This window comes from Gastrolobium bilobum, unplaced genomic scaffold, assembly GCF_033153095.1.
Source record: "Gastrolobium bilobum isolate Gb01-03AN ecotype WA unplaced genomic scaffold, APGP_CSIRO_Gbil_v1 utg27331, whole genome shotgun sequence".
NCBI lineage: Eukaryota > Viridiplantae > Streptophyta > Magnoliopsida > Fabales > Fabaceae > Gastrolobium > Gastrolobium bilobum.
This window is the reverse complement of record NW_026896532.1, coordinates 181,441-197,908: the sequence shown is the minus strand read 5'-3', so window position 1 is coordinate 197,908 and position 16,468 is coordinate 181,441. Positions and strand designations below refer to the sequence as shown.

Here is a 16,468-nt window from a genome sequence, read left to right as displayed (position 1 = left end):
TGAATCTGAACTTCAACAAACACCCCATTACTGCAAAACAATGTTTGGTTTCTCTTTCTTACTTCACCAAATCCAAATCCAAATAGAACCAAAGAACCTAGTTAAGACAAATAGAAAATGAAAAAGTAAACGATAACGCCTTCCCATTATATTATATGTTTTGATACCGTACCCTTCTTACCAACAATGCAACCATCCAATCATAAAAGTTTATGTTAATGAGAATTCCAGCTCTCTTTCATCATCATTCACAGGTCATAGCTGACTTTTTCAATTTCTTTTCAGAGTGTTCACACTTCATTCTTTTTTTTTTTTTTGTCTCTTTCAACTTTCTTCCTTGCTGTGAGATTCTCCTCTCTTATTCATCCTATGATCAACAACCTCTCAAAACTGCATGCTTTTTGACATAAAAGTTGGTGGGGGGTTTTGACTTTTGACTGAGAAATCTGCTTCATTAAGGTATTCATTGATTTTTCATTGCTTTTGCAGTAAGTTGGCCTCATTACATTATGCTTCAAATCTGTGTTCATAAGTACCCCTTTTAATCATTTTTAACATTCCCCATCCCCATTTTCTTATTTTTGTTTTATAGTTTGGAAATGTTGAAATCTTCATCTTGAAAAAAATAAAAATAAATAAAAATTTGAAGCCAATTGAGAATACTAGTTCCCTTATGATGCATTAAGTTCTTTCTGGCTTTGTCACTACTGTATAGTATTTGGCTTTTTAATACTGCACTTGTTACTTACTGCTTTATAATTTATATACTCCCCTTTCAAGTTTCATGTTAAATCGAATGATTTGATTTTGTTGATATGATACAGAAAAGTGTGTATTGAATGTTTTGTTAGTTTCATGAAAAATTACAGAATTATCAAGGAAACATGGCTAATTTTGAAGGCATTGAGCTGCCGGTGCTGTCAGAGACAGATGAAGAATCATATGATGCACCCCTGGATTCTAAATTCAGAAGTTTCGCATCCAAGACAAAAAGTGCATCATTTTCTATTCCTATGAGCTCCTTGGAGTCATATGGGAGAGAAACTAGTCTTGTGGGACATACTGGTCCACTTTTGAGAGAGAGAAAAACTCCTTTTATGCAGATGAGTGGTCCACTATATGATAACCGTGGAACTGGAAATATTTTGCAACAGAGAATAGCTGTAACAGGAGAAAAAGAAGAAGAGAGCAAGACAGAAAATTTTTCTACTTTCCGTAGCATAGGTTCAAGTTACTGGAACAACAACTATAATGATAAGAATGAACACTTAATGAGGTCAGGGCGACTAGGAATGTGTAATGATCCTTATTGTACTATTTGCCCCACTTACTTCAACCCTTCTAAGCCAAGAAATCCAAAAGTTTCCACTACATTTGATCCCAAGGTGTGTCTTGTCTTTCTTCCTAGAATAGACTATTATTTCAGTTGCCTTCAATTATATTGTGCATAGTCAAGCACTTTATTATTATTATTTTGTAGAAATGTGTTCATGCTATATATCTCTTTTCATGTTATAGACATGCTATATTTGTATTCATACTATTATGATCTACTATCACTTTCACATAAAAAATTTGTTCATATTTTGAATGTTTACAGTTCCGCAATGTTCTTTACGGCGATGCCAAAGGTTTTGCAAGAAAACTTTTTTCTTTCTGCTCTTCATGTGTTCCTGGAGTTATGAACCCTCACACAAAATTCGTACAAAAATGGAACAAGATTTTGGCTATTTGTTGCTTGGTGGCAATTTTTGTGGATCCTTTATTTTTCTTTGTACTCTATGTGGAGCAGGTATGATTCTTTACCTTTTATTTAATTACAATATCTTCCAAGTTCTAGTCACTTATCTTTTCCTGCTTCCATTTGCTAATTTACTCTGCATTTTTCGTGTTCATTGTATGTAGGATTATAATTGTATTGTTATCAACTGGAGATTGACAATAGCACTTGCTATTCTTAGAAGCATGAATGATTTTGTATATTTCTGTAACATTCTTCTCCAGGTAACCTTTCAATAATTACCTTTGTTAAAATCATCCCCCACACAATTATATTCATAGAAATGAAATCATTAATTGGCACAGATGATGAATAGGCTGAGCTATAACCTATTGATAGTATTAAGTGGTGTTGCATCTCTTTACTTATGTATATCTTGCTTCGTTATTGTTTAGTAGTTTAGGCCAAAAGAAAAGTGCAGTTATCCTGAATCTAAAATATGGTTTCTAAGTTTTAAAGTCTAATTTGCTGCCTTTTCATAATTTAAAGGTTAAATAACTCTACCAAGTTGCTTCTTTGCAGTTTAGGTTGGCTTATGTTTCTCCTGAGTCGAGAGTGGTTGGTGCTGGAGATTTAGTTGACCAACCTAAGAAAATTGCTCTTAATTACTTGAAGAGTTATTTTCTTTTTGACTTATTTGTTGTAGTTCCTCTACCTCAGGTAAATCTCTTCCCATCTCCCTTTCTTCCATATGTAAACTTTTTTTTTGTCTTTCACATTGTGACTTAGTATTTTGGGTATCCATTGTCAATCTATTAACAATTGTTCATAAAGGCTTTCATACCTTGTCAAAAATTAATTATTCTAAGCTTAAGCTGTTATTTATGGGCTAGAAATTTTTTTTATCTTCCATGCTGTGGCAGTGTAATGCTTAAAAACATAGGATTTTGTTGACTTCATTTTATATTTATCTTTATAAACTGCTGCTTGTTCTATGTCATCATCTTAATGTTTGAAGTTACCACAATGTTTTCTCCTTTTGGTACGTCATTCTGATTTCTGAGGAATAACTTGTCCCCGGACTTGAACATGTGCTTGAGAAGAAGGAAAGGGTTTTCAATCTGTGAAAAGGATAGAAGCCATTTGGGTTTATGTACTCACCAAACTCCTTGTCATGACATATATAGTGAAATATGTGCAGATAATGATATTGGTTGTCTTGCCAAATTCCTTGGGGGGAGCAAATTCTGCTAAGAATCTTCTGCGAGCATCAATCCTGGTGCAATATATTCCCAGATTATTCAGGTTTCTGCCACTGCTAATTGGCCAGTCTCCAACAGGATTCATATTTGAGTCAGCCTGGGCAAATTTCACAATAAATCTTCTCATTTTTATGCTATTTGGCCATGTTGTTGGCTCTTGCTGGTACCTCTTTGGTCTACAGGTTAGTAACATTTAAACTTCCTTTTTCAAAAATACCAAATTGCTTCCTCACTAAATTTCATGATTTGCTATAAATTATCAACTTGCTTGCAAGCTCCCATTTATTTTCAATTGTGCTCAGAAAGTCCACAATATTTAATTATTCATTAATATAATGAAGGTGGTGAGGATTAAACTTGTGACCACTTAGTCACGGAAGCTCTGATACCATGTAAATAACCTATTTAATCCAAAAGCTTAAACTATCAGGTGAATGCCACATTAATGGTTTTATATTATATTTCTTTGACAAGAAAAAAGCGGAAGACATAATACTTGATTCATTTGAATGCGTCTGATTTCCATGTGGTTGTATATATTATAATAATATGTAATGAGATTTATAGGCAAGTTGAAATGCTTTGTCAACATGGTAGTAATATGTGCTCAGAAATTTAATCCTTCTAATTGTTACTGCAATGTTGTCAATGAAATTCAACTATCAAAGTTATTGTGTTTTGTTGGATGCTTTGAAGATGAGTGGTTCAATTTGAATTAGGAATTTAATTGAGTAAATGAATGTTAATTAACATTCAATTTACTAACTTTCTGGTTTTCTTCCGCTTCATTCTTCCAGAGGGTTAATCAATGTTTGCGAGATGCGTGCCGTAATTCTAATATACCTGGATGCCTGAAATTGATTGATTGTGGGCGTGGCTATGATGGAAACAATCAAGCTGGCCTAACATCAGCTCAATGGAACAACAACACAGATGCCATTAATTGTTTGAATCCCACTACCAGTAGTGGTTTCCCTTCCACTGGTGGTGATTTTAATTATGGGATCTATTTTCCTGCTGTACAACTTATTACAGAAAATAATGTGATCAACAAATACGTGTTTTCTTTGTTTTGGGGATTCCAGGTATGCATTTCATTCTTTAACTTTTCTTTTGTTCCTTCTAGTAGTAATTTTGTATATATATATATATAGTGACTATGGAATGACATTGATGGAAATTTTGTCGCATATACACCATTCATTAGCTCATTGTAGGAAATGATTTTGATCAATTTGACCATTGAAATAAAACTATTTTTATGCTAATCTAGCATAAATATTAGAAAGTTCATATAAAAAAATTACAAAAGCATGTGATGTATAATGGTTTTTGTAATTATTTGAAGAACATATTATATGCTAATTTTAAGATAATAGATGCTTGTGCACTTGGTCATAGATGCTTTGATATCTTGTCAATTGTGAATGTTAAGTGAAAGCAAAGAAATGATTTGATATCAACATCAACAACACTTTTTTTCCGAACTAGTTGGGTGGCAGATGAATCCAAACGAAAAGCACGAAAAGATTCACGAAAATAAATGATTTGATATCTCTAATAATTTTACCTGGTGTGATCTTTATGCAGCAAATCAGTGTTTTTGCTGGTAATATGGTCCCTAGCTATTTTGTGGGGGAAGTCCTTTTTACTATTGCCATCATAGGATTGGGACTCTTACTTTTAGCTCTTCTCATTGGGAACTTTCAGAACTTTATTCAGTCTCTTGGACGCAGGTAAAACTTGTCTAGCTCTGCATGTTTCAATTAGACTTTAATAGTCAAAATTCTAATGCATTTAGTGTAACAATACACTATTTATATTTTCTTCCATACGTTTATAGGAGGCTAGAAATGCAACTTAGAGCAAGTGATGTTGAGCAATGGATGAGCCATAGGCGCTTACCAGGAGAACTAAGAAGGTACATGATTTTCTCATTCTTTTCATGAATCACATCCACATTGCCAAAAAAAATATATTTGTCAATGTACATGAGAAATTTACTTTTCTGGACACTTCTTTTAGATTTTAAAGAGATGCAAAATATTGTATAGTATTGCATGTCTATAGACTATAGGCCTGAAAGCTAAGATAAGAATATGTCAACTTTTTGTCATTTTTATTTTGGTTATTATGTCACATTAAATTATGGATCATACATAATGTACAAGTGATAGATACTATGTCTGATATGCAGGAGAGTACGACTGGCTGAACGGTATAATTGGGCTGCAACAAGAGGTGTGAATGAAGAAATGCTTCTTGAGAATTTGCCAGAAGATCTCCAGAGAGACATAAGACGTCATCTCTTCAGCTTTGTTAAGAAAGTATGCACTTGAATATCTGTGGTATAAATTACTAGTTATAATTACACCAATTTATAGTGCTTAATCTTTTGAGTATATTGTAGTTAAGTTGTTTAGATGTTAGTTGAGCTTCAAAATCTCAGCCTTTATGTTTCATTTAAAAATCTACTTTCCTTGAGTATTTACTTGTAACATGCTAGAATTAGATAGATGTTTCAGTGTGAAAACTACTTTGAAGGAAAAGCTTTATGCATCTTCATCATGAAACTAAAACAATGATATATTGAAAACCAAAGTATGTTAGACAATACTGAATTTTCTGTGTAATGATGATTTAAGTAGTCTTTTATACGTTGTACCAATTTGTGTCCATATTCTGAGGATCTAAAATGTCTGCAGGTTCGAGTTTTTGCCATGATGGATGAGCCTATCTTGGATTCCATTTGTGAGAGACTAAGACAAAAGACATACATCAAAGGGAGTATGATTTTGCGTCAAGGTGGTCTGGTAGAGAATATGATATTTGTGGTGCGTGGGAAATTGGAGAGCATAGGAGAAGATGGAACTAGAGTTCCCTTATCAGAAGGAGATGCTTGTGGTGAAGAACTTCTGAGATGGTATCTTGAACATTCTTCAGTCAGCTCAGGTATGGCAATCCTTGACAAGATATTCCTGTCAAATATTTTGTCAGCTGGTGTTGCAATGATCATTGATCAGAAATTCGGCCTCTATAAAACAAGCAAATAGTGTGGTTCATCAATATATCTCATGTTGCATGAAATAATCATATCCTTTCTGTTGTGGACCGAACACATTAGTCCAAAACTTGTGGTCCCATATAAGGGGTTACACCCCGGCATCCCTAAAGTGAGACTTTTAAACTCTTATTGTAGAGAATCTTACTTTCCTACACAGTACACCTTACACCTCTCGCATCAGGTGAGTGTGTTTGCCTTACACATAGCGGGCCCATAACGGCAAAATAGTTATGGCTTATCACTGGGGATATTTTCCACCTATATGCACCCCACTTCAGCTATAGAGGAGACACCTTTTACACACTCATTGCAAATTGTTATGCTACAGAATTGCTACCATACAGCCACCGCACTTTCCACATTCTCCAATTGCTCTCAGCCTTGGCATGAGATATTACTCAGGGTGACTCTCCATTGAGCTTAGGTTCATATCTCTACCTCATTGATCACTGTTACATTGACATACTACACCCCATCAAAGGAAACATATTCATCTCCTAGCACCCAAACAGTTCACTTTCATTGTAATTATCATTATTTCTACTTATTCCCTTCTCTCTTTTCACCATTATTTCAATTTATTTCTTTCCTTATAATATTTATTTTCATGTAAAAATAATAGTCAAAAGTCTTGTATATCTATAGCCTTGCAAAGTATGTGCAAAGTAATACAGAATTAAGATATCACTCAAATAGTTTTTACTCCTTTCTTCCTTCTCTATCTTCTAATATTTTACAAAGTAAGGTGAGTGTGACTTTATTATGGTATCAATATAATTTCTGCTGCAGATGGTAGAAAAGTAAGGCTTCCAGGACAGAGGTTGCTTAGCAACAGGACAATAATCTGCTTAACAAATGTGGAAGCCTTTTCACTAAGAGCTGCTGACCTTGAAGAAGTCACAATCCTTTTTACAAGGTTCTTGAGGAGTCCACTAGTTCAAGGAGCCATAAGGTCATTCATTCTCTTGTCTTTGTTGTATGGGAAAAATGTTTCCGCAGTTAATGCAGAGAAGTTATCTGCATTTATTCCCAAAACGACGTCGTTTTGGTATTGAAATCTTAAAAAATTATAAATATAAACACTATTATAACCCTAAAATAAATTAAAATTACAAAAACACCATGATTTCCGTCCTAAAACGACGTCGTATTGACTTATAACTTATCTGCAATAACTGCAGAAAAAGCGAACCCTTGTTGTATATGCATTTATGGTTCAGCATAATCTTCTTAAGATTGATACAATGGTTTGATAATTGTGTTATGTTGTTAGGTATGAATCACCTTATTGGAGATCACTTGCAGCAGCCCGGATTCAAGTTGCATGGAGATACAGGAAGAAACGTCTAACTCGTGATAATTCCTCACTATCAGATTAAACCTTAATTGTTATATCTGATTTGCTACACAGCATTTAATGAAGTTCAACAAAGGTGTCCTTTTGTAATTAGATGATAAAGGGCAAATGCTTTAAAATTTAAGGTTTAGGTATATACTTACACTTGATATGCCTCTAAATTATAAGAAAGGGAAAAGTTCAAAATCCTTCCTATGGTATCCCTTTTTTTCTTTTTCTTTTTTAGAAAAGTTCAAAAACCATCTTATGATATTGCTTTGAATCACTTATACTCCTGTTTTTAATTTTAATCACTTAATCCCTTGTGATTTTTTTCATCCACACCCCTCCTTAACACTATTAGAAACTTGACTAAATATACATATTTTATCCTTCTTAGAAGAAGAAAATAGAGTGACAAAAAAAATAAAAAAATAAGACCAAATGATATGAAAACTTAGAACACTTAATAAAAGACTAACAGAAAAAAAAAAAAAAGGATCAAATGTGTTTAAATAAGAAAAAAATGATTAAGGACAAAAAAAATAGAACAAAAAATAAGACCAAATATGTTTTAAATCACAATAGTGACAGAGAAGATTAAAATTGAAAAAAATAAAATAGTCTAAATAAAAAAAATAGAACAAAAATTTAAAATAAAAAAGAAATAGAACAAAAGAGATTACTGTCATGAGTTTCCAATATATTTGGTTTTATTTTTTTTTCTTTTTTGTTCTTGGTCTATTTTATTCTTTTTTATTTAGATATGTTTGGTTTTTTTTTCTTCTTTCTTTTTTTGCTTAATTATTATTTTTATTTAGACACATTTGGATATTTTTTCTTTTAATTTTTTATTAAGTGTTCTAAGTTTTCATAACATTTGGTTTTTTTTTTGTCACTCTATTTTCTTCTTCTAATAAGGGTAAAATAGATATATTTAATTAAGTTTCTAAATATGTTAATAAGAGGTGTGGATGAAAAAATCAGAGGGGGTTAAGTAATTAAAAATAAAGCATAGGGGTGTAAGTGATTTGAAACAATACCATATGGGGTTTTTGAACATCCCCCTCCTTTTTTTGGAGATATTTCAATTGATTCATCGCTTCGCGACTAATTCGATTCAGGGCAAGTCCCGTGATTAAGCCTCCCAAAGACGGTATTTTTTATTTAGACACATTTGGATATTTTTTCTTTTAATTTTTTATTAAGTGTTCTAAGTTTTCATAACATTTGGTTTTTTTTTTGTCACTCTATTTTCTTCTTCTAAGAAGGGTAAAATAGATATATTTAATTAAGTTTCTAAATATGTTAATAAGAGGTGTGGATGAAAAAATCAGAGGGGGTTAAGTAATTAAAAATAAAGCATAGGGGTGTAAGTGATTCGAAACAATACCATATGGGGTTTTTGAACATCCCCTCCTTTTTTTGGAGATATTTCAATTGATTCATCGCTTCGCGACTAATTCGATTCAGGGCAAGTCCCGTGATTAAGCCTCCCAAAGACGGTATTTTTTATTTAGACACATTTGGATATTTTTTCTTTTAATTTTTTATTAAGTGTTCTAAGTTTTCATAACATTTGGTTTTTTTTTTGTCACTCTATTTTCTTCTTCTAAGAAGGGTAAAATAGATATATTTAATTAAGTTTCTAAATATGTTAATAAGAGGTGTGGATGAAAAAATCAGAGGGGGTTAAGTAATTAAAAATAAAGCATAGGGGTGTAAGTGATTCGAAGCAATACCATATGGGGTTTTTGAACATCCCCCTCCTTTTTTTGGAGATATTTCAATTGATTCATCGCTTCGCGACTAATTCGATTCGGGGCAAGTCCCGTGATTAAGCCTCCCAAAGACGGTATTCGGGAGGATCAAACACATGCTCCCCCCCCCAGCACTAACTGAACTATCATCATTTGATCCTATGATATTCCTTTGAATCAGTTAGCCCCCTATTTTTTCTTTAATCACTTATACTCATGTGATTTTTTTCCCTACAAGTCCTTACTTAAAATTGTTAAAAATTTGATAAATTTGATAAATTTATATCATTGTCCTCAAGCTTTGCAAGAATTTCTAACAATACAACCAAATTTTCTTTCACTATCCAGTTTTTGAAAAAAATTGTGAAGTGTCACATGACTTGTGATAAGAATATAAAAAGCAAATGCAATGAGCTTTTAATCAAAGTAATTTTTATTAAAAATAAAATTTACAAAATGAACCAAATGGCAAAGGCCAAAAGCAAAATTTTAACCAAATGCTTTTTCAAAAATTGTAAATTATGAAATGCAAATTTCCTTTCCTTTTCTCTTTCTATGTACAGCTCTCCCCTCCCCCATCGGTTGTAGTACAAAATTTCAAGTTATTACTTTGTTGTTTACTTCTTGAGCAATAGGATGAATATGAGTATGCAATTGTGCTTGTTGTGCCTTTCCATGCTTGCAATGGAAAAGACCCACCTGTTAAACTTTTAAATGAGATGATGGGACCAATTGTTACTTTAATTTAATTTTGTGATGTTTGTTTAATTGCTCTTAACTTGTTTGATATTATGCCTTCCTTTTGAACTATGCTTGATAATCAGATTTTCTATCAGCGTCTTGTTGGGATTTGAGTGGAGATCAGAATAGTAGACCATACTTTGTTTTTGGTGTTAAAGTTGTGATGACATCTGGCTTGTTGCCTCATTGCCAAATGAGAAGGTAACAAAGTGATGTAAAATAAATAGGATTGTTTGTTTAGAGGCTGAACTTTGGTGCTCCAAGGAAAAATAGAGAATGTAAAGGGAGTTGATAAATTTTGTTTGCAAAACTTGGGAAGAAGATGAAAAGGTAGCTGAAGTGGGTAGAATAGTCATATTAATTAAAAAATTTAATATTATTAAAGAGGGATTTAGATGAAAAAAAACACAAGGATAAATGATAAAAAATAAATAAAAATAGGAGAGTAAGTGATTCAAAAGTAAACTACATGGAGACATTTGAAGTTTGAACTTTTCCCTATAAGAAATGTGTAACATCTCCGGCATTAATAATTAATTAAGTAAATCGCCGATTTGTTTTGTGAAAGATTTGTTGTATATAATATTAATTCTTAAGAGATTAAAATTCACTTTGGGGTCCATGAAAATCAATTTGTTATTCAAGTCCGCTCAACCATTAAATTTGTTCTTTGTTGAATTTCACCTCCTATAATAGATTTGACGTGTTTAAATTGAACTTAATTGATGAACCGATATATATATATATATATATATATATATATATATATATATATATATATATATATATATGGAAAAATATTTCTCAAGCAGCTTGAGATAAGTTTATCTCCAGCTACTCAAAAACTACGTCATTTTATTTATTTATTTATTTATTTATTTATATTAATTGATTCACTTTTGAATTATTATGATTTTTTTTCTCTCTCTTCCTTCATCACCATTGATCCGTCTTTGTATAGTTACGATTTAGTAACCGGAGATAAAATTATCTCAAACAGCTTGAGAAACGATAAGTTCATATATGTATTCCCATATAACTAGAGAACTATTCCCCGTCCTGCATACACAAGTTTTGAGTAGCAACCATTATTAATAAAAAGGAAAAAAAATTAAAACACTTCTCTTATAATATAACGGGAAGAAGTATGAAATCGTAAAAGAAAATGAATTTATAAACGACCCTTAGTGGGACTTATGTGATAGTAATGATATTATGTGAGTGAGGTGGCCAATGGTTGCCCATAGTGGGACAGAGTAACATTACTTTCTGAATCCTAATTTTTCAAAAATTCACAATTTGTTTTGTTCTTCATCTCCTTTCTTCATTGCAAAGTGTTTCGTCCCTTGGTCCAGCAAGCATTTTTTGAAATGGGTAAGTTTGAATGGAGTGATTCAAAAAATGTATTTTCTAATATCTTAAAGACTATAGATGTAACACCCCGTTCTAGAACCGGTTTGTTAACATCACATTATGATATTAAGCGCAGTTACAATCACATGGGTTCAATTAAAATCCGGATAAATTTTTCATTTTAAAACATGTTGAATTTATAATACCCAATTTCGTGATCATAACCGTATTACCTTGCGGAATCAGATAAATCAAGCTTAACATCATGTTCTTATTCCATCTTTAAACCATTAATTTACTTCCTATTTTTTTCACAACTTCTACTATATTGTAGATCTCTTCTTTAGCTACCCGTGGCTTCAAACCGCGCTCGAATCAGAGCACTGTAGCCCAAGTTATGACAATTTGAAGCAACACAAGAAGGTGTTGATCACAGGCCCCGCGCGCTTCAGCGCGCTGCCGGGCGCTCAAGCGCGCGTTATCGGGCGCTAAAGCCTCCATCTGGGAGCTTAAGCGCGCGGAGGTAGGAAGCATCAGTTCTTTCTGTGTAAATGGGCGCTTAAGCGCGCACCTGGGCGCTCAAGCGCTAAATCCTGGGCGCTTAAGCTCCCATTGGGACGTTTTAGCGCGCAGAGACAGAAGCATCTCCTCCTTCAGTGGCTAAGGGCGCTCAAGCGCGAACCAGGGCGCTCAAGCGCGCAACCCTGGGCGCTAAAACCCGCGGAGACAGTAAGCATCCCATCTTTCTGCAGCGAAGAGCGCTTAAGCGCAAACCAGGGCGCTCAAGCGCGCAATCCTGGGCGCTTAAGCCCCTACTTTGGGCGCTCCAGCGCGAGGAGGCCGAATGCATTGGCACTCACAGGGGCAGCAGGACGCTTGAGCGCGCTCCTGGGCGCTTAAGCGCGCTGCCAGGGAATTCCAATTCCCACATTTTTCAAATCCAAGTCTAGGGGAAGATGCATCCCCATTCCAAACCCCAATTGTCCATGCCCCAAAACTAAATCCTAGCACTCACCCAACCTCTCCTCGTGAGATTTAGCTAGAATTTGGGCAGCATAACCTTTGTTTTCTCAACGTTTCCCAATTTAAACAAAAGGTACCTAATTGATTCTCAGCCCAACCAATTCAATAACTCAATACATAACAAGCATGCATATATTGAATTCCAAGTAGGCATCATTTACAGTACATATTCCTTACAAATCATGGAACTTAGCTTACAAAACACTATGATCATTCCCTTGGCTCCCATCAACAAAAGAGATGACAAAAGGCATGAGCATAGGCTAAGTCCATTCCAATATACAATCATACATCTATCCATGGTCTATGAATTACAATCCTATACATGTGAGCTACAAAACAACATGTATAATATCAAAATATAGGATCCTCATGCATATGCTAATCCAGATATGGCCACTTGCCACTGGTGGCTCCTGCAGCATCCTTACCTGAAAGGGGGTCCCCACAACACGGGGTGAGATATACGAATATATCCAGTAAACCAGGGGTCCTTGGAGCATCTCTCCACCCCACAGTTCCATATCAGTGTAATAGCAATGTAATACCCCATATTTTCTTTTAATAAAATAATAATAATAATAATAATATAATAATAAATATTTTTGGATAATAATGATATTTAGTATTTTTGTAATTAATAATATTGGTATTTAATATTTTTAATTAATGAGTTAATAATAGTTAAAATAATAAGAGGTAAGATAATAATAGTAATATTATTTTATTTATGTGATAATATATAATTATATATATATATATATATATATATATATTAGATGATAAATTATGATTAATTGATTTATTAATTGATTGATGATTTATGTATTTATGTTTGATTAGTAATTTGTTTAGATATGATGAGTCAACAAACATAAATTGTTTAGATATGATGAGTCAGCATTGAGTCAGTAATGTGTAAGCCCTAAACTTCAACTATGAATAGAGGTCTAGCCTAACCAAACCAATTCACCCTTCAACATTTCTCCTCTACTATTCTCTCTTCTTAGTTCAAAAACTTAGTTTAATTTATTTTATACTCTTCTGGTTACCAACCGGTTCTCTGCCCCAAATTACTCTTTTCTTCTAGAAGTTAGCGAAAACGGAGACCAGGTAATCCTAATCTCTAGGTGGTTGTAGATTTGTTGTGTATGAAATTTTATTGGGTGTGTCCTAATCTTTCAGATAGTTATATGTTTGATGTATATGTAATCTTAATCCTTAGGAAATTTTAGAATGTTTTCATTTATTATATGTACCCTTAGGGTATTTAAATTAAATTATTTTAACCTCTATAAATTAATTGGATTAATTATTGGATTTTGGCTTTACCCTAATAGATGTGAATATTTGAATTTTGATTTGAAAAATTATGATATGATGATTGGACTTGAATTTTACCCCGGTAGATGTTGAATATGAAAATTATGATATTCTTGGATAATGGATTTGGAAATTATGATATTATTGAAAGATTTATTTTGGAAATTACAATCTTGATTAAATTGATGTGGAAATTATGAAAACTATTTGACAATTATGAGAATCGTGACAAGATTGAATTGATTGTATGTGATTGAATAAATTAATAGTGGGAGGATAGCTTTGGGATGGTACCTCCCAAGGTGATGAACACAACTTTTGGGCTTTATGCCTCCGATGTGAAACTGATGTGAAAAAGATTATATCCGTTCTTCCCAAAGTGGTATCTGGTAACGGTGGTTTTTTCCCGGGGTACTAGTAGCAACTTTGGAAAGAGGTGTGCACACTAGGAAGATGTGAATTGATTATGGCCAATTTTGATTATACGTGGCTGGTAACAGTGGTTTTTTCCCGGGTCACGGGATAGACTGGCAGGGTTTCCCGGGTCTACCATGGTTCTCTTCCCACTAAGTACAATGAACTTAAACATGATTAATAATGAAATGTTATTTGATTTGATTATGATGAATGTCATTGAGTTGTGAATATTACCATTTATGTAATATTATGATTAATGTTGTGCTGAACATGTTAGTTGATAAATTACCCTTACTAAATACAATAAATGGACTAAATAAAGATTAATATAATTAATAACGAGTTGATACTTGATTTGAATTTTTGAGTTATATTACTTGATTTAATTATTATGAGTTCTATTTATTTATTTATTTATTTTTGTATTTTGATTGGGATTACCAGCTTTGCTGACTGTTTGTGATTGTTTGACTGCAATGATCCTGCGGCTGCGGGGGAGCAGATTTTCAATAAATCAGGTGGCAAGGAATCGGGCTAGCAGTGGGCAGTGAGGATACGACTCAAGATTTCTAGCTGTCATAAATATTATGTATAAAAAAAAATTGTAGTCTTAGATTTTGATTTGAATGTATAGAGTTAGCCTTGCACTTGTCCCTGTACAGGTGCGGCGGTAACACTTCCCAAATTCGATTATTTTGAACTTCTGCTGTTATTTATAAAAATATTGAATTTATTTATGCTATTATAAATTGTCAGAATTTGGGGTGTTACAAGCAATAACAATAATAATGCAGTAAATACATATCTATGCAAAGTGCAATAACATCTCCAGGAGAAATCCCTCGGGCTCTCAAGCCGTCCTAAGGAAACTCAGATGCAAATAGTCCTACTGGCCAGCTAACTACCAAGTATGATTTACGCATCGTCATGCAACATACCAACATAGGGAAACATCATCCTATGCCACACCAAATGCATACACATACGTATAACAAAGCATTACACTATTTTATTGCATTTATATACACAATCACAACCTCTACCCTTTCAGGGCTTGGTGGAACAGTCAAGGGAATTACACCCAAGGTCCGAAGGCTTACCTCAAGCTTCAATTCGACCTTTGTTCATCACCGACAGTTTCAGCAGCCAATTACAATAATCACTCTTCTCAAACAAAACCTACACAAGGTTTAATGCAATTAACACATATTGCATCCAATAACATCTCATAGCTATCAACCAAGCTATACAATTCATACCAAACATAAGCATGAACTCACCTATCCAATGGAGCTAATCAAGCTCCATAGCTTGCTCCAATGGTTGATCACTTACGGTTGGTCCAAATGCCTCAATCCTAGACATCATTAGGACACAATCATCAATCAACCAAGCCATACCATTTATCAACAATGCAAGAAATCCAATATCTAAGTGTCATATTCTTGCCATTTTCCAAATATACTCATTTTCACCGATTAAACGTCGTTCCTAGCATTTTTCACAACATGCTCTAAGCTCCATTCTTCCTAGAACATAGCTAATTTAACAATATTTCATCAAAATCTCAATTTACTATTCATTGAACCCTAACTCATGCAATTTTCCATGAAAATAAGATTCAAGGGGTAGAATCTTACCACCAATGGTTACACAACCAAGCAAGGAGCGTTCCTCAAGCTCCCATGGAGGTAGAAATTCCCAAAACTCCAAAATCTCACAAAGGGCCGAATTTTTTGAGAGGCAATATCTCTCTCCACAATGCTCCCCACTCCAAACAAGGCTGGGATTATGAAAGATGGGAAGATTTATAGTAGTTTAGGCTTTTGAATCACTCCAATCGGTTAAGGATTGTTCCATCTAGGTTCTCTCTCCCTCTTCTCCTTCCTTTCTCTCTTCTTCCTCTCTTCTTCTTTCTGGTGCTGGCGACGGGAAAATGGGGTGGGAGATGGGTTCTTTTGGTTCAAATCGCTTAACATAAGTTAAGTGGTAACATGTGAGTATTGGTTCGTCTATCTATTCGACTTCATTAATTACCAAACTTTACTCAAAAGTCTGGAATATTATTCTAGGAATATTTATAATTTTATTTTTATATTTTGGGCACTTTCGCCATACCCATTTATACCCCTTAATTTTCACTGAGTACACTTTTTAACTCCAAAGTGACTCAGATTCATTTAATTAAGCCTCATACTTAATTTTACTCACTAAAACATGCTCAATTATTTAATTACTATGCTATTTGCTAATTAATTAGGTTAGACTATTATAATAGAAATAACGTGTTTGGATAGAGAATAAAAAAATAACAACCTAATTTATCTAAAAAGTTTCACAGTACCTAAATATTAAATTTTGTTGTTTGACATGTGATAACAACGTAATATTACCCTTTTTTTTTTACAAAAAAGTAAATCTTAATATATTTCAAATTTATTTTAATAATACTGTGACTATTATTTATCC

General features: G+C 33.4%; 1 protein-coding gene and 1 long non-coding RNA gene across 2 annotated transcripts; one reads left to right on the top strand and one right to left on the bottom strand.

Moving 5' to 3' along the window:
- The first annotated feature begins 884 nt into the window (after nucleotides 1-884).
- LOC133300305 (probable cyclic nucleotide-gated ion channel 20, chloroplastic) lies at nucleotides 885-7,425 on the top strand. The gene is made up of 12 exons (XM_061499826.1): nucleotides 885-1,385; nucleotides 1,601-1,792; nucleotides 1,906-2,004; nucleotides 2,303-2,440; nucleotides 2,922-3,164; nucleotides 3,780-4,067; nucleotides 4,573-4,718; nucleotides 4,826-4,903; nucleotides 5,180-5,309; nucleotides 5,688-5,934; nucleotides 6,836-6,998; nucleotides 7,320-7,425. Exons 1-12 carry the CDS (start codon nucleotides 885-887, stop codon nucleotides 7,423-7,425), a joined length of 2,331 nt encoding a protein of 776 aa, XP_061355810.1.
- A 5,012-nt stretch (nucleotides 7,426-12,437) lies between these two features.
- On the bottom strand, nucleotides 12,438-15,918 carry LOC133300299 (uncharacterized). The gene is made up of 4 exons (XR_009750053.1): nucleotides 15,640-15,918; nucleotides 15,280-15,356; nucleotides 15,100-15,178; nucleotides 12,438-12,690 (listed from the first exon to the last, which is right to left on the bottom strand). It is a non-coding gene; the product is annotated as an uncharacterized LOC133300299 (long non-coding RNA).
- Nucleotides 15,919-16,468: the final 550 nt, after the last annotated feature.

Excerpts from the sequence above, each read along its gene's own strand:
- LOC133300305 (XM_061499826.1), top strand. The coding sequence starts at position 885 with ATGGCTAATTTTGAAGGCATTGAGCTGCCGGTGCTGTCAGAGACAGAT. Across the intron at positions 1,386-1,600 it reads CCACTACATTTGATCCCAAG|TTCCGCAATGTTCTTTACGG; the intron begins GTGTGTCTTGTC and ends GAATGTTTACAG. Across the intron at positions 2,441-2,921 it reads TTGTAGTTCCTCTACCTCAG|ATAATGATATTGGTTGTCTT; the intron begins GTAAATCTCTTC and ends AAATATGTGCAG.